This window comes from Amblyomma maculatum, chromosome 9, assembly GCF_055883805.1.
Source record: "Amblyomma maculatum isolate TAMU_Amacu chromosome 9, ASM5588380v1, whole genome shotgun sequence".
Classification (NCBI taxonomy): domain Eukaryota; kingdom Metazoa; phylum Arthropoda; class Arachnida; order Ixodida; family Ixodidae; genus Amblyomma; species Amblyomma maculatum.
This window is the reverse complement of record NC_139352.1, coordinates 29,665,546-29,684,245: the sequence shown is the minus strand read 5'-3', so window position 1 is coordinate 29,684,245 and position 18,700 is coordinate 29,665,546. Positions and strand designations below refer to the sequence as shown.

Here is an 18,700-nt window from a genome sequence, read left to right as displayed (position 1 = left end):
CCTCTACGGAGCTTACAGACCCACACTCACAGAAACTTCAGGGCACACAGACGAAGCCTTCTTTTTGAGCTAATGAAGCACCATCGTCACCAGAGGTGCAGAAAGCGCAGTGGTGACGCTTTCATATCTCCGTGAACGTTGGTGATATTGATGAGCCAGGCAGCGTAGATTGCGGTTCGTGAGCAACGAATAGCAATTTTGCTGCTCAACACGGGAGAAAAAGAAAAGCAAAAGTAGGCTACAATCCATGTTATTTAAATATTTAATTATGCGTAAACTGACTAAAAAGGAAGACCACGAGCACACCACAGTAACAGTACAATATTTCACAGTTTTTACACCATGGTCCGGAGTTTCGTTGACCACCAACGTCCTTTTGTTCTAGATCGTTTCCGGTTGTTAAAATCTAGCGACTTTTTCTTCAACTGCTGTTATTTTAGGTTTATTCGCGGCTTTCATTTCAGTCGCTCCGCCACTGCGATCAGAATTGCCGAGCTGACGTCTTCGCCCAGCTGCGTCCCTGCAAGCAAGAATCAGCAACATCGCCGCTACGAACAGGCTCAACGCCGAGAACGTCACGTAGAGCAGATCGTAGGAGCCTCTCGTGTCGCGGAAGAAGCCTGCGAAGCAAGGGGAACGCCATTATGCCAATAAAGCATGTATCACTCCATAACACAAAACAGGAATAGTGGAGGCACGATATAGAACTCACCAATAATAGACGGTCCGGCGATCCACACCGGAACGGCTAGTATACCAGCCACACCGCAACAGAAGCTCACGCCCTCCACGACCATGTAGTCACCCATTAGCACTGTCTTGATGCACAGAATGTACCCCATGCCCACTCCCATCACACAGGTCAGAACTGCGAGGCCAACGAAAGTTTTCACCACAGGCAGGAGCAGAAAGAGTCCGGCGGCAGATGACAGGCTCGCCACGGCCACGGGGCAGCGGCTGGAGCGAATCTTGTCTGTGGCAAAGGGCGCCACCATGCGCCCGGCCAGAAGTCCCACGGCGTTGTAGATAACGAGCTGATTTCCATTCTGCAGTTTCCAGCCCTTATCCACGGCGTAAGCTACGACTGTCATCGAGAAGGTCACGAACACGTACTCGGTGACGACAGAAAAAAGCACCATTACGTAGAACGGGAACGACCTGAAGCTGGCGAGGGCAACTTGTGTGATGTTGTTCTCGGAACTAGTGGACGTTGTGAGCTTCTTCTCATTTGGAGTCGAAGGTGGCTGCTGCGGTTGCGAATAGGGTGGCGCTGAGCCCTTGCCGCCATTTTCAGCGCACTTTTTGCTCAATGTATTGGGATCTTTAGTGTCCTGAACTGCTGATTTTGAGAAGCGCAGTAAACAAGGCTGTGGGTGCTTGATGAGCATGATGATCGGTAGGACGTGCATCACCATTCCGCCGGCAATTAGCAGGCAGCCTTGAACGCCATAAATCTCCGTGAGCTTCCACAAAAGTGGCATGGCGGCCATTCCAGATGTTGCCCTAAATATCCACATGATGGCGGTAGCAGTTCCTCTGTACTCCTCAAAGTACATCAGGAGGTAGAGTGACAGGCCCAATAGGGCTGTTCCTATACCTGTTCCTGCAAAATGAAAGAATAAAGAATGAACTTAGTAATTGTTTAGCCAGAGTTTCGCTGTGGAAGTTTGTAGCCTGTTAAGAGAAGGAAACGTTTTTTTTTTTTTCAAATCAAAGCTTCTGTGGCGAGCAAAATTATTCGGAGGGATATGCGCTCAAACAATATTAGTCTGGAAGCGACGTGCGGCACTCTAAAGAGCGAGCGAGGTGCAGATAAGTTTTTAAATGCATTTTAAAATATTTTTTAATTTTTTTTGAACAAAATCACTAGCTTTTTGCGGGAGTATTTCTGGCGTGTTCAAAAGTTTCGAAACAGACGCATGTCTACTGGTTACTATTATACGCGTGGCCACCAGTTGATGCGCTTGCCGCAAGAGGCACCATGCGACTGCATGGTTAAAACTAACTAAATACTCCACGTTGAGCGCAATCCACCTGTGGCTCTGTGTGCGAAACCTCAGCAAACACCTTGAGGCGGAAAGAGGCAAGTAGAGCTATTTAAAATATTTATGGGTAAAATGTAATCAGTTTGCTATTGTAATATTGCTTTTATTGATTTCTGAACAGCATTTTCATAATCTGGATCTGTGTTGAAACATTGCAATTACCACTGTAGTAAATTGATGCCTTGGGTTGTTCAATAATTAAGGAAGGGCCGAAGAGTTTATGCCAGATTTTTTGTCAAGTCTTGCTGAGATCTAAAGTTATTACGTTTTGTAAATGCCCAGCAATGAAATAAACAAAAGTTTGACTCCTGTATGCAGATTTACGCAAGCACGCCTTGTTAGGAAGTGCTAATGTTAAAGTAAACACATTGCTCTCATAACAGAGAGGAAAAGCATGCCGGCTATGCCAAAAAATTAACTAAATCAAGTTTCTCCTTTCTCGTACTGTGCTCAAAAAGGTAGCACATTTCCACAGACCACGTTCGCTCTCTTCGCTCACGCACTGCACACTCAGTTCTCCCGCTCTCACCTGTCCCTGCAAACGCTGCACCGAACTCTGAAAAACATCGCACACAAAGCAAAACTCATTTGGACGGTGCCGGGAAGATAGGCAGGAAGTAAGACTTGTCCGGATGCTCGTGCATATGCTGACAGCAGCGCGACGAATGACGAATGGTGGCGGATAAACACCCCGTGCGAGATACCCGGTGCGTGTGCGCATCACAGCTTCCCCCCAAGTCCACGAGCGGACGGCAACAGTATGGGCGGAAGCTGGCGCCGAACTTAAGACAATCGTTAGGAGTTGCTCCAAAAATAGCATTCAAACTTTATTGCTCGTGCGTACGAAATATTACGAGAATTACAGCCCTCTGGAAAGTGCTATGACTCCTGAACAAAACAGAGTAATTTTACACCTTGTTGGTGTATGAGAATTCGATGAGATGAGCGATAGCAATGGTTCAACAATTGGAAGCTAATAAAATCAGCGCTAAGCATTATTCGATCATTTGCTTTTCTTACTCCTCGTATACTTCCGCTTTTCTTTTTACAAAGAAATTCGGGTCGGAACTGGCTGAAACTGTCATCTCTACCCACCATGTTAATATTAAGGTTCCAGTGTCCTGTCGTCAGAAAGGCGCTGAATAATTGATTCGTGGGAAGCGTCAGCTGCTAGATTTACTCCTAAATCCCGCAGACAATTATAAAACAAAATACATATTTAAAATTTCCACTCCATATTTCGCTGCAACGTTTTCTCTTAAATGATAAAGGTTCTCAAATTCAGAGCTAATATAGACACACAAGAATTTTTAAGCATTGGCGGGAAGAACAAGACCAGTTTTTCAACTAGTAAAATAATCTTCATATCCTACACTAGACAAAACCTCAACAAAAAATCCACGCTGACGGCGGAAGATTTCTGCAGGCGACAAGAGGAGTAAGGTTATATAAAACAACTAACACGTGCTCTGAATTAAGTTAGGGTAATAGGTTGCACTAACGCACTGAATTGTTCTACATACTATTATTACACCACGATACCAATGAAATGTTGTCTTTACTTAGAGCAATGTTATTCTCCAGAATGAAGCTGCTAAAGCACCATGGTAGACAATGTCGTTGCTGTTACGTGGTCGAACGGCGGATATTTATGAGAATTTTAGTTTTAACAATGACAATTTGATCCCAAGATTGAGAACTTTATTTTGAGCTTGTGATACAGTAACTACAGAACTGAGAAAGCCAATCCAAGACATGCGATATTTCAAAAAGCATCGGAGCCATCCGCAACGAAAAACGCAATATAACTAAACTGTCAACAGAATACGGTAATTTTAAGATTAAAGCGGAAATTGAAACATAAAATAGAAGAAAACCTAACTTCGGGTAGCATTCACCAAAAAGCGTTTTAGAACGGGAGCTCCCACAGTCTGTCGCTCGATTAATGCATGGATAGATATATCAGAAGTGAAGGCTACAATGTATACAATTGTCAGGACGCGAAGGCAAATGTACAGCGTTGGAGCGAAGCATAGCGAAATAACTGGCCACAAAGTATCCAACCAACTCACCGTATACCACGCCAAAGGTGAAGGTCATCCAACCTACGCTTGGCGCAAAGGCTGACGAAATGAGGCCGGAAGAAGCCAGGACACCTCCCAGTAGGCTTATGTGATACACTGACAGCTTACGCTGGAGTTGGCTCACCAGAAGACCTGCGGCGAAAAACAAAAGGACATTACACTCCATGACTGCACGTCGTTTTCAGAGACGGAGAGTAGCGAGCGCTTATTGCATAACAGCCCTCAAGAAAGCGGCTATACCCATTACGCAATTTTATGGGATCCCTGCTTTCAAGGTATTCTCCAGAGACACAACTTTTTGCCTTGCTTCATCGTTATGCCTTTGCCGCCTACTGCGATTACAGAACCGCAGACAGCTCACTTAATAGGCCAGATACAAAAGATACAGACATGCATGGCCGTGCCTAGCGCCCACGGCGAATATATAGGGCGTGCCACAACGATGCTTTTGGTAATTCTTTCAATGGCCTGTTTTGCTCGAGACCCAACTGCAGCCGATTCTGTTTCTGCTTAGCCTTGAGAAATAAATGTCACATTCATGCCTGTAAAGATGTTTATGTAGCTGTTGCCCAGGCGCTTACAACAATAAGATACCTAAAGATGACATGAAGGCTAACGTTTTGGCCATGCAATTAGGGCTGATGGTGGAGCCATTTGACTGTAGGAAATATTTACCGATTCTATTGCTCTGAAAACGCGTCTGCGCCAAATGCACAATGTAGTTCTTGCAGCGTATTACGCATTGCCCTATACCCTCGCATAATATGTGCTTTTTTCTCGAAAACAATCACATTATTTCAGACGCGCGTTGAATCGACGGGAAAAACTTCAGCCTGAATGGAGAGGTTAGAGAAAATTGAGGCCGCTGAACCGGGAGAGAAGCATGACTAAATAAAATAATAATAAATGCTTCATCCTGTAGGACTTGCCTTTTTAATGATATCAAATGAACTCTTCAGCATGGTTTCCACGCTAAAAGAAAAGCGAAATGTCTCAAAGCCGCTTAATTAGCCATAGTAGCGGTTATTATTATTGTACAACTACAACTAGAGTTCCCTCCAGCACAATCTGCTGAAATAATCATTAAAGTTATCGTCTCGTACTGATCACCCCTTTGCATTTATGTCCTGTATGCCCAAAATTTGACGTCTATATATTTCCACTTCTGCATGCCTCAAACAGGAGTAGAATAGATAACCTTGAACGACGCGTATTCCACAAAGCTTGTTATTTAAAAACTTTTGAAAAATAGCTGCAGCTCTGTTGCACTGATTCCATGTGCCATTGGCACATAGGAATCAGCCTGGACTTGCTTACATAGTTTGGAAAAAATTAGGATTATAACATTTTTGAACCAAGAAACAACTTGTGACGATGCGTGGTTTCTATTGGTTTGCGTGTTCCCGGTGGAACAATCTTATTGGATACTCGTGCCGTACGCTGACGGGTTAGCGACTTGGTATTTCACAACTGACGCCTTTTACTATAGTAAGATAGTTTCGACGATAAAAAGGGGATTCGTCTAGAATCCACCATCTTCATCAACAGAGAGAAAACGAAAGGAAAAGACATGTTTTTAATCAACGAAGGCAAATTTCTACATTTTGACAGCCGAATCAGTGGCACAAGCAATATAAATATTGAAATATTTGAAGTGCATAATATTTATTCTTTGCAGAAAATCTCCAGAGAACAATGCGAGCCTACAGTGTGTCTGTTAAAGCTTTCGGGAAATTTACGGCTCTTTCGAGAAATCGATGACCTGAGAATAGCCACTCACTGATAGAATAATGCTGTTGGCGGAACAGATAGCACGGGCAGAAACAAAGAGGACATAGAAAATGAAGGCGTCGAACAACAGTATAACCTGCATTGCTACCAAGTGACTAAGGCGCTTCCAGTTCATCAGTCGTTTTTTTTTTTTAGTCATTTGATAAGATACTTAACGCTCCTATTGGGAAAGCCGCCATAGTTTCATTAAAATTTCAAAAACAACAGCGCTTGATTTTGATCAATCGCGGGTACCTGTACGCTTTTCAATATAGCAATAACAATGAGAATTAGGCAAATAATAGAATATTTATTGCACACATTCATGTGACGGTCAATACAACAAACGTTTCAATGTAATCGCAACAGGTACCTTCCCCTGAACTATAGCTGATAATGAAGGGTGCAGGCAAGATGCATGCTTCGCGAGACGCATATTTCACGCCGTTTAACGAAGCACAGACGTAAACCATTGTTCAATGCTCCTCTCTCATTTCCTTCACAAGCATCATCATCATGATCCTGACTATACCCACTGCAGGGTGAAGGCTTCTCCCATATTCCTCCAATTACCCGATTCAAATATCCAACAGACCAGATAGAATTCACAAGCATGCAGATGACCTAATTCGGTCAAAAAAGAAATGTCGGGCTTTCAGTGGGCCCCACCCTAGTGGTGCAGTGGTGAGACGCCAGGCTACTGTGCCGGAGTACCCGGGTTCGATTCTAACCGCGGCGGCTGCGTTTCGATGGAGGCGAAACGAAGAGGCGTCCGTGTGCTGTGCGATGTTAGCGCACGTTAAAGGTCCCCAGGTGGTCGAAATTACTCTGTAGCTCGCTACTACGGCTCCTCTTTCTCTATTTACACTTTCACTCCCACCCTCCTTCCTTCTCTTACGGCGCGGTTCATGTGTCTACAGAAACAAGTTTGACAGATACTGCGCCTTACCCTTCCTGTGAACCAATTATTATTATTATTATTTCACTGGAACCTCCTTTTCCATCTTACGCTCCTTACACTGCTTCCTTCGGGAGTTGCTTTAAACAAATATATTTACTGCTTATTCTTTTCACTCTTGCGAAATACCCGCTGCCACCTCAGGGAACTGAGGTTTGGTCAAACAGAAAGAGCGGTTTTAAAATTATGTCAAGCTTACCGTTTGAAAGAAAAAGAAATGCAGATAGCTGTGAAAACGCACAATCAAGAATTAACCCCTCCAGAGGAGTGTAATTTTCACCTAAGGCACCTCGTTTTAGACCCATCAGGCTGCACAGCGCTCTGCGCTGTTACCAAAAATAAGAAATATTTGCGAATGACAAAAGCCCTTATTTATCTAGTTTTGTCAACTTGTGCGAGTCTGGGGCATTCCTAAACGGCTAGACAAGTGTGTGTTCAAAGACAGTGATGCTTAGTTTCTTAATTTGATATTTTTCAAATAATTACACAATCTTAATTCCGGCAGACGTCTGACTGGCGTAAATTAACCTACTGCATGATTGCACTGTCAACGCTGCCAGACTACCCACGGCTAAAATTGGACACCTCAACTAAGTGACGGGCCCATTGCTCGTGGTAGCGCCCCGTGCGTCTACATAATCACAGTTCGCAATCCTTCTTCCGGATGCCGCTTTTCGCGTTGCGTAACGACCGCATGCACTCGCTCGCGTTGACGTCATATAACCAAATTGGTGCTTGACGTGTCGACAAAAACGCTCGCAATTTCAACCTCCAGGCCGGAAAATCCTGTTCAAGCGATCATGGCGGCTCGAGCGGCTACAGCGACAAGGTTCAAACACGTTGGAAAATTGCGACCTCTTCACAGCCACTTAACGCAGAACTCGGTCAATCGCTCGAATGTTAACCAGCATTGCGTTGACTCCCACCCCATAGCAAGCCTGCATGCGGGTTGGCCTGATGTTGCATAACGTCTAATACGTTTCTCAAGGCCTCAGAAACACCGATTTTCAGATGCACTACTCTCATACGACTTAATTGGTAAAATTGGGCAGCGATTATTGATAGTTTAAAAGCAGCATCCGAGCACTATAGCAGACAACAGGTGCGCAGAGACCATCAGAAGCGAGCTGGAGGTTGTGCAACAAAAGCCGGACCCGTATGCGTGCCGGCTGCGAGCCACAAATTAGAGAGATTCTAACGCTTACTTGTAATGTTCGCGCCAAAGCAAGCGGTTGTGAGGCAGCGTTAAGTTGAATCAAACAGGATATCTATAACAAGTGGAGACAGGGAGTGATTTGTATAAGCAACTGCTTCATTTCAAGGAAAGGCCCTGGGAAGGTGGTTTCGTTTGGTTCGGTGTTGAGGTTTAGCGTCCCAAAGCGCAGGTTGAGAAGTGAAGCTCTGGGCATGCAGTACGCTCGGGTATCAAATTTAGCATGTTTGTTATCTGGCAACCTTGGTACTATAGTCGGGCTGCTAGAGGTCTGGTGGTCACGAGGAGCAGTGCGGCCGGTGGGACGCAGAAGCATCAGGAAGCGACGGGGGGAGGGAGAAGAGGGGGGGGGGGGGGGGTAGGGAGCTGAAGGACGTGTTTTCAAAGGTGGTTTCGTCCTGAGCTTTAGGTATAACTTCTTACAGAATTAGTTTTAATTGCTTAGGCCTTGCGTAATAGCTCGTTGAAAAGCTAAGGAATACCATGTTGAATCAACCAAAAAGAGCCCTCATTCGAATCAATCATGCTAACTTTCAGTCAGGTTCGACAATACCCGGGAACGGGAGCCGCGTGAATCATACCTTATAAGATTGCAATAGTTACCAATGGAATAACGGAAAACATTGGAACAATGTCTTCTATATCAGCCCTGCAAAGCGAATGAAGACCGCTGAGATCTGCGTATGTGTCATTCGTTGTCCTTTAGGAGATTTCCTTTGTTTTGCTTCGTTTTTTTTCCTACTTTTTTCCCATAATTAGCAGTCCCTTTGGTTTGCATTGAGCCTTTCTTTGTCCGTTCTCTCCTCTTCCAGCATCGGCAGGTCACCCTGGCCAGCCTGAGAGATACAAAGCATTTGCAGTGAAGAAAAAACAATAAAGAAGAGTCCCCACACAAGTGTGTCCCCATTCATATAGCCTTCTAATCGTTGCAAATCCTTCTTAAGTCCTCTCGGCGCCCGGTAACAAATGGCTAGACTCTGCATTGCAGGACAGAAACACATTCCGATAACCAGGAAGAAGGCATCCTCCGTTTTGGTGTTTTTAAGGAGAAAAACTTTATTGCCTCATCGTTGCAGTCAGCAAAAGTTTCACGCTTTTGCGGCAGCTCTGATTGGTTGAAATGGGATGACGTCATGGAGATTTCGACCAATCACAGAGCGCCATCAAAAATGTGCGAATGCGTGCCTTATATGGCCATATGCCAATCAATGACCAAATAGTAATTTATGACTGATTAGTTAGGTACTAATTACTAATTGCTATAATAATATTATTGACTGATTAACTAATTACTAACAGCAAATAATTACTAATTCCTGGCAGTTGCATAATTAGTTATTACTAATTAATGCCGCGCACCCGGTAAAATCAACCACACAACAGTAAGCGTACAAAAACTGCGTAGATACAAGGAGCGCGATCTCATCGCTGCCAAGCAAAATTCACTGAATGCACTCGCAGAATGTGAAAGAGTAGTCGCTCGCTTTACATGTAGCAGCATTCATCGCTACTTGGGCGACAGTCGCGTAGCAGAATGCAGCACTCAGGCTTTCGCCTTTCATCCCAAATTAAGTCGCCAAAGTGTCCTCAGTGTTTTTTTTTCTTTTGTGCATGTGTCATTTCGCAGCAATATTCTCTCTTCGACGTGACGAAGCAAACCTGCAGCTTGTGATGTCTAGTCAAAACTGTTCATTATACTCGACAACCCGAGAGGACGAGTGCAGCGCAGAAAAGGAAACCAAGAAAATAGTATAGGATCTCTTCCCGCAAAACTTCCTGGTCGCGTAGCGTTCGTAACGTTTAGCGCACTTCGCGAACCGGTTGACCACACGGTACAGCGGCTATACATTCACTCACTGCCAACAACCACTGCTATCTATTCCCCCATTTCTGGGTGTTTCTTTTTCTTCTCTTCTCCTCCCCAGTTCTTTTCTTTTTTTTTCCAAAATGCGGAATGACTGTTCATGAATATCAAGTGTCAGTGCCTGCAATGCAGCCTTGCAGCTGTTTATTTTATATGCCTGACTCGTGGCCGGCGCCTGGCGGACTGCCTGACAGGTCCTGACCTTTTCCCTGTGTGCAAGCGGGTGTGTATCGTGCGCTGTCTTTTTGTACGAGTGTACACATATTATCTTTGTATTCGCGTCTCCTCCAGTTGCCAGCGCTATAAGAAGTCAAGCACAACCATGAACAGAAAGGTAGGGCTCCTGCCGAAATAAATGATGACTAAAAAAATAAAATAAACTAGAAGGAGCATGCAGCATTTTCTTACTTGTGCATACATTTACCAACCAATTACGTCTATTTTCTTATATATATTTATATATACACACACACATTGCGGAAACAGGACGGGCTTCACTGCTTAAACAATTGAAAAAGTATAAACCGAGGTGTACGCTTCGTTAAAGGAAACATTTTACTTGACTCGACGTTTCGACCCGAAGATCGATCGTATTCAAGAGTCATTTGTTTTCGCTGCTGCTTCACCCTTTTCTGGGGATTGGGCGAGCGAAACGATAAAGCAGGTTAAGTAAAAAAAAAACTTGAAAGTGGACAAAAATTAAAAAGTATATATAATAGCGAGGATCGACACCCGGAGGTGTACAGAAAATGCAGACTGCCGAGAAAGAACTTGAGCCTTAGGGAAGTATAATATCCAGGAGTCACCCCTCATTTCTAGTGGATTCTTTCTGATTGACAGGGGTGTCCGTTGGCGTGTCGCGCTGAACTTAGGTGGGGAGGAGCGTGCGCGTCTACACAGCTGCCCCAGTTGAAGGATGCGGGGCGCTGTAATTTACAACCTGTCCAGGAGGGCAAAGGGGAAAGAAGCTTGAGCCACAAAGGAACAGAGGTAAGAAGCCTTGACGTGGCGTTATGGGTAAGGAACCACAGATAACAGAGGAGCTAGAAAGGCATAATGGTAAAATAAAACAAAAAACTGAAGGATAGGGTTGGAGGGAGTTGCATGCGTTTGGAGCCAAAAAGATCATTTGAAAGCGGTTGGAAATAATTGCCCAGAGTTGGCATGCAAAATCGGTTATGAAAACGAAGGATACAGTCAGTGATGCTTTGTGTGTTAGAGTCTAAATATTCATACGTATCCGGTCTCCGATGAGAGCATAGAATGCGGTGGCTTGAGCTTATTCCTTTGTGTGCCGTCCTATATATAAAAATACACCACGATTCTGGTTGCTCGCGCTAACCGCTGGTTTCGAAGCCCTTCTAATATTCGTGACACTTTCCACGTAGATATTTTAGAAGAGGGAGTTCGGGGAGGGATTAAACATATGAGCGGTGGTTATCGAATCTGACTCGAAAATAATTGTGTGTTTGTGCCATGCATTGCATTATACAGTCGCCCCACTCGAACATGCAAACAACTTTGCTGGATTCGTAACTTACACCTTTCTGGATAAAATTTTAAAAATTCGAAAGGGTGCTTTTGGCATATACTGTGGTTTGAATGTGCTTTCAAGCCTGGTATTGTTTTTTTTTCTGTATATTGCGCAACCTACAGGCTTCCATATATTGACTGTTGAGTGGACAAGGTGGTTTTTCAATATTTGTTTTTTTTTTGTGTGTGTGTATTACCTGTGGGACCACTGAAAATACTTTGGAGAGAGCCGCCCACTTCGCTCCATACTATTGAAGATTTTTATAGGATTGTGCTATATTTAGAAGGTTGCTTACGAAGGTTAATATGAGATTGTAGAGATGGAGTGTCTCCGTATTGCCCGGGATTCCGCAAGGACGTGACTATGTGATTCTGAAGGGCACACCTCACTTTATATATATATATATATATATATATATATATATATATATATATATATATATATATATATATATAAGACGTAAAGAAAAAGAATGAGTGTGATTAACGTGCTTGAGTGGTTTAGTGAGTGACGTCTGACGTCTTCTGAACATGTTCTCAACCAAACCGAAACAATCCCCTTATTTTTCCTATATATATATATATATATATATATATGTGTGTGTGTGTGTGTGTGTGTGTGTGTGTGTGTGTGTGTGTGTGTGTGTGTGTGTGTGTGTGTGTGTGTGTGTGTGTGTGTGTGTGTGTGTGTGTGTGTGTGTGTGTGTGTGTGTGTGTGTGTGTGTGTGTGTGTGTGTGTGTGTGTGTGTGTGTGTGTGTGTGTGTGTGTGTGTGTGTGTGTGTGTGTGTGTGTGTGTGTGCGTGCGTGCGTGCGTGCGTGCGTGTGTGTGTGCGTGTGTGCGTGCGTGTGTGCGTGCGTGTGTGTGTGTGCGCGTACGTGCGTGTGTGTGTGGGGGGGGGGGAGGTGTGCCCCTACAGACACTCAACACCTTAGCGCCCAAAGACAAACCGTTGGACGGAACGCGTCGCCAGGACACTGCAAACTTGCTTGCCATGTATGTGGATTCGGATCATAAGAACTGGGATACTATACTGTCCTACGTCACAAACGCTTTCAATACCGCTACTTATGAAACTACTGGACACAGTACGTTACCTCTTGTACGCTCGCCTGCCGCCCTACACCCTCAACACAATGCTTCCGTTTTCTAGCAGTGAAAATCTGGATCTCGTCGAGATCCAGTCCGTGGCAGAAGAAGCTCGTCGGATTGCCTGCTTGCGATCGATAGCATCACAATAGCCTTTCAAGGACCGCTGCGATCGCCGCCGCCGGCGTGTTATCTACGCTCCGGGCGATTTGGTCTGGCTTTGGCGCCCAGTTCGGTGCTGCGGCTTACATCAAAAGCTCCTGGCCGACTATAATAGTCCTTATGCGATCGTGGCCAGAATTAGTGACATTAGTGATGAAATTTCCCGCGTTACCTCAAATGGTGGCAGTTCAGCGAAATCTCAACTGTCGCACGTCGCTCGCCCGAAGCCATGCCACTTTCGGGAGGCAGCATAACTCGGCCGGTGAATATATAAATATATATATATATATATATATATATATTTTGTTTTTAGGTGCAAAATGCACATTGCTTCGTATTGAAACATGTATGTCGAGCCTCATTCCAATTTTCAATTGCAGCATGCAGCATCATTGATTTGAGGATTATCATTTCATTTCAAATCAGTATCGCTATTGTAATCATTGAAGCTTCCCCGTAATTCTTTATGTCTCCCTCACTCGTCCACGATTCACAAAAATATCTCACTGTTAGATATACGCTTCAGGTCACTGTCTCCTTTCGGCATTACTAATGCCGGTCGCTATCGAATTAGCTACAGGCACACTCCTTGAGAAGCAGTCTGAAGTTTCATATATCTCCTGTTTTTTTTTTTGTTTTTTTTTTTTTTTTGTTTTTTTTATGTAATGCAGCGCGCATGCCGACATGTGCAGCGCGGCAGCATGTCGATGTATACACATCGGAAGCTGCTCAGTGCAAGCGGCCTGATCAGCGCGCTTCAACCGCGCGTTTATCAAAACAACATTCTTGCGCGATGACTCGAAACATAAGAGGCGAGACCGGTCGTCAAGGAAAGGCATGTCTGTTATGTTTTCTGGAATTTAAACTGTCGGTGTGCTTGGATTCAAGCTCCTTTATTTGTGGAACTGCCTGTGAAAATAACTGTAAGTAGTGAATGGTTTGACGGTATCTCGACCGGTCAGGCATCTTGTTTGACTTAGTTCACTGGGCCCTGAAATGCATGGACAGAAAATGGAACCTGTTTCAGGAGCGCTACGGCTCCCTTGTTCAAATATCTTCATGTATTTCGTTCTTTAGCGTGGGAAATGACGTATAAACTTCGAAGTAACTTTAACTAGCACTGACGTCGTTAAAAGCACTCTGATTGCAAGGAATTTGCGAAACATTATTGATGCGAAGGTAGGAATTCTTGTGCCTCAAAACGAACTGGACTGCAAATTGCTTTTAATATACGCCGTCGAAATATGCACAGAACGTTAAATGAAAATAATAAATGCTGATTACGTTTTTATGGTACATCAAGCGAGAAGGATTATTTTTCTTCCACGCTTTTCCCCCCCGTATTTGTGTATACGGATAAATTTAGGGGTAATGCTTCTGTTTGCAAACAAGGATTGCAAAACATTCGTCAGTCTAGCACGTAAAACAACCCAGTCAAAGAATTGCATAACTATCAATCAAGAAAATATTTTGGCTGTCTGGCATAACTTCTGTGATTTATGCTGTTCGGCAGTAATTTTTGATTTCTGTTGTTTGGTCTGTAGTACCTTTATTTTGTCTGTAGTTCTGTCGTACATTTCTGTTTTAATTTCGCAATTATGTTATTGCAGAAATTTTCTTTGTCGCAACAAGTCTGCGGTGAAAAACGCACTGAAATTTATGTTTGAAAACAGAAGCTTTTATTTGTTTTTATTTCGACTGGGAGTTGTCTTTGTTCAGTTACTTTAAAGAAAGATCCCTAGAAAAGAATCTATTTATAGAGTAAAGAACTTCGGTGCTCTAGTAAAGGAGAATAAAAGTTTTAGTAAACTCCTGCGAGAGAACACAGCAAACAGAACAGCTGAGGAGAAGACAAGAAAGAGATATGGAATGAAACAGAAAGGAAGCCCTCATGTAGTAAGATTTTCATTTTTACCAATAGTATGTAGAATGTACTGTCATGATGCTTGTAGTAAGCTTCGGCGTAAAAAAAAAAAAACATATCGCAGTCAGCGCTTCTACAATGTCTTCATTCGTAAGATAAAATGACCAAAAACTTAGCGACAGTTTTATTATCGACGAATGCTTAGTATAATGCGCTAAGTAAGGGTATTTCACGTAACTTGAACATATGCGTTTGAAAAAACGTCTTATTGTTCGTCATCATTTAGTGCTACTCAGGGTATATTCCCCTCAATTAGTTAAATAACTGCGATGAATAATGAAAACCCTTTACAATTTACTTTATGGCCAAGTGGCCATCATCATGTTTTAGAATGGTTTTAAACACAACCAACCCAGTTTTTTCTACCAACGCACTTCTAGGTTATCGTCTTTGCTGGCATTTAAAGAAACCCCGCGAAATATGGCAAAATATCACGTGACTGCGGCCTTGTGCTATTATATTGGAGCGCTGCCAAACGCGTTTGATAAACAAAGCATGCACGCTCGCTGTATCTAAATGAGCGGCCAACGCCTGTCAACATAGTCTCAAAAATGCGTAAGCACATTTTGCTTCAGCATGGAAATCCCGAGCCACGATCAGAGATAAGTAATGACACATAAGCACATTCGCTGACAGCCAAATCGCACGGGGTTTTTATCAAGCTATTATAGTGACAAAACAAAAAAAAATATTGCAAGAGTTCTACGCTGCTGGACCAAATATTCAACCAATGCATTAGCTGCGGGTGATCGAGCGTTCTTCTCTTTTTCTTCTTCCTCAGCCCACATATAAAGCCCCGCTTTAACCAAGCCGTATGAACGTGCCTTAGTGGCCTATAGGGGTAAGGTGAATGCCAGGGTCCTAGCAGTCTGATTCTGACATAACCATTCCATTTGAAATGAGAGACCCAAGGTAGCAGCTTCTGCCAACTGAGCCGCGGCTCCGACCGCTCCACGCCGACCGCTTCAGTTGGGAGCCCATCTCTCGCTTTTGTGTCACGTGGGGTGGGACGTCACAGCGTCACGTGGGTAAGACGTGGCTACCGCCGCGCTGTGCTGATCGCTTGAGTTAGTAGCCTACATGGAGGAAGAAAACAACTTAGGAGAGGCCCTTGTCATTCCCAATGCATCGAAGAGTGGCGGAAGTGACGTCAAAATTTAGGGTTAGCCAAGCCGGGCCATTAGCAACAGCGACGCTGTTGCTATGAAAACTCGGGCTACTAGCAACAACGTTGCTAAGGGACCTAGATACGTGAGCATCGCGGAGAAAGAGAATGCGGAGGGTAAAGGAGGAGGAGGAGAGACATTGCAGCGTCCGGTCACGGGGAGGCCGCGCCGGCTTCAAAAAAAAAAAAAAAAAATGACATTAGGGCCTCTCCTAAGTTCTTTCTTTCCTGCATAGTAGCCCAGCTCTCACCCTAGTGTCACGTGGAGTGTGACGTCATAGCGTCACGTGGGTAAGACGTGGTTATCCCCGCGCTACGCTTAAGGCTCGAAACTTAGAGTAGTATTGCTTTCGCAATAAATGAAGAAAGAGAAGTGAAGTCTCCTAATTGAAGGCAGGGATTTGCGTTTTTTATTTGTGCCATGGTGCTGCCCGTCGAAATGAGCGGTTGCCGCTGACTTGGGTACGGTCACCGCGTACGTTAGGTTCGTCCAAACGTTGCTGGGAGGTTAGGTTCGTCCACACGTTACTATAATGCTCAAGCGCAGACACGTTACGTTTTTTTTTTTTCGCGGGCTTCCTTAAAATGCCTGACACATCAGCCATGTCGTATGTACAATGGTAGAAAAAACTGTATAGGTTGTTACAGAACACCCTCCACAACATGGTGAAATCCACTTCACCCCAACCGAATAATAAAGATTTGCAAAAGTCATCTTGGTTGGTTAATTAATTGAGTGGAATGTAAAATTACTTTGAGGAGAGTTAGATGACGGCAAACAACACGCCGTTGGTTTCATCAAACTTCACTTTACAGCATGTTTTTTATTGCGAAAGCAATGCTATGCCAGATCTAACCGCTAGTCGCTGTGTGCCGTGTTCGTGTCCGTAGTCCTCGAGCCGGCGTTGAAAGGGGAGAGAGCTGCCAACTCGGGTCGCTCGTTTAATATGGGAGGGTGATATCAGAATCATTCTGCCACAACTGTGTTCTAGAACAGCTTTTTCGCCTGAGGACCTTCAACCCTCAGTTGAAAATAAATTGAATTTAATTGAATTGAATGGTTTGCATTCTCGTTACCTCTACGACACGCTGGCACGTCCATACGGCTTGGTCAAAGCGTGGTTTTATATATGGGCTGGTAAATTACGCTCTCACGTCGTACCCTTAGAGGGTATGTCCCCAAAAATGTAGCACGTCACACTGATAGGGCGTGAAAGGGAAATAATGTAGCAAGAAAAAGAAGCCTCCGCCGTTGTTTTCGCAATTCGACTAGGGTTGAGCAGAGTTAAACCACAACTAATATTTCTTTAATCGTGGCTCTAGTTGCGTGAAACACCCTGTATAGAGCGCTAGAATGAAATTGTACACGAAATCTCATTTTTGGTTCATGCTTTCGTGAAGTTATCTTTAATGTCTCAATATTGCTTACCGCTGCATTAGATAAAAGCCCGGGGTGGGTGGGGGAAACCTAATGCTGAGTCTTTAAAGTTACCTCTGCTCGTAAGAAATTAGGCATAAATCTGATTTGAGGCTTAGACAATCCGATAAAGCTTCGTCTACAATGCGTAAGTAGCCCCAAAACTAGAACTCTTAAAGTTTGAGATAAATTTGGAGAGTACGGAAGCTCGTCTGTCGGCGTTTAACTTCCGCTAGAAAACTGCGATCCAGACAGTACTACAGCAGAAGCTATATCAGAACAGGAAAAAAAAAAGTTATCAAACCCACTACTCAGGCTCAGCTTTCGATAATAAGGAAGCGCTCTAAAAGTATATATCTTAATACGTGTCGATGGAGTTGTCAAACACTGACCTAAAAAGCAACGAAAACGGCTTCATTCCATGGTCCGATAGCTACAACCGCACATGAAAAATACCTGATGGGAAATCTGAATAATATAAAAACACTCCAAATATAATGATCAAAAATGCATGGTAAGAAAGGCGATCCCAATAAAACTTCCCATAAGATAAAAATCTGATGGTATTGATAACTTTAAAAACAGAAACTGTCAGTCGACTTCAAGTCTATTAATTAAAAAAAAAAAAACATTTTTTTTTCATTTATATTTTATTGCTAGGTTTCTACGAGTGCATTGTCCCGTTAAGATTATTTTCGCTAAATAACCATGGCCGTCCAGACCAGGAACGTGAAGTGGGCCACCCAGGTAACTGTCAGCCATTGGTTGATGGCCACATGACACGGAGTCGTCGGCACGTGCTCTCTGACGAAAGAATTTTTTTCCATCCATCTACCGCTAAGCAACCGACATGTGTGGATACACGGGAGTACTTCTGTTAATATGTTCTTGATTAAGCATACATAATTTGCTAAGCACGCTGTGCGCGTGAGTACAGGGGAGCACTTCTCTTTATATATTGTTGTTTAAATATCCCTCCATACATTTAGTACTTTGCCGCACATGGCTACATCCTCAGTGATCGGAGTCTCACCTGACGAACTGCGCGCGATGACCAGAGCACTGGAGAGCCGGGATACCTGCTCGTGGTTAATGGCGTATTTTTCCATGAACAACACGACCAGGTAGCCGTAGCAGGAGCTCACCATGACCAGCAGGAAGGCGGACGACGCCACGGCGAAGGGGACGCCCCAACACCGATCCGCCAAGGCGCGTCGCCTGAGGACGTCCACCGCCGGCGGTGACAAAGAGCCTCGCTCGGGCATCTCAATCCCACAATGAAGCAGAACTTACGGAGGACTACGCAAGTATGGTATGGCACAGTTGAGGTTCCAACTTTCCTGTCGCCAAGCTAATCTCTAGCTTGGCTACGCTGGATGCTTCGAACTGCGCTATCGGACATAGCCTAGAATGCGCAAAGAGTCGCAAAAAGCACGGAGCTTCATACACAGTCACATTCTGCTAACGCGACACATTT

The 18,700-nt window shown here is 44.1% G+C and overlaps 1 protein-coding gene across 1 annotated transcript in view; it reads right to left on the bottom strand.

Moving 5' to 3' along the window:
* Nucleotides 1–250: 250 nt before the first annotated feature.
* Nucleotides 251–18,700, bottom strand: part of LOC146178719 (monocarboxylate transporter 12-like) — a 29,698-nt gene continuing 11,248 nt past the window's right edge. The window contains exons 2-4 of the mRNA XM_084578479.1: nucleotides 4,118–4,261; nucleotides 713–1,603; nucleotides 251–620 (exon numbers count right to left, since the gene is read on the bottom strand). Coding sequence (XP_084434605.1) covers nucleotides 400–620; nucleotides 713–1,603; nucleotides 4,118–4,261 — 1,256 coding nt within the window. The 3' untranslated portion in view covers nucleotides 251–399. The remainder of the gene's footprint in view (nucleotides 621–712; nucleotides 1,604–4,117; nucleotides 4,262–18,700) is intronic.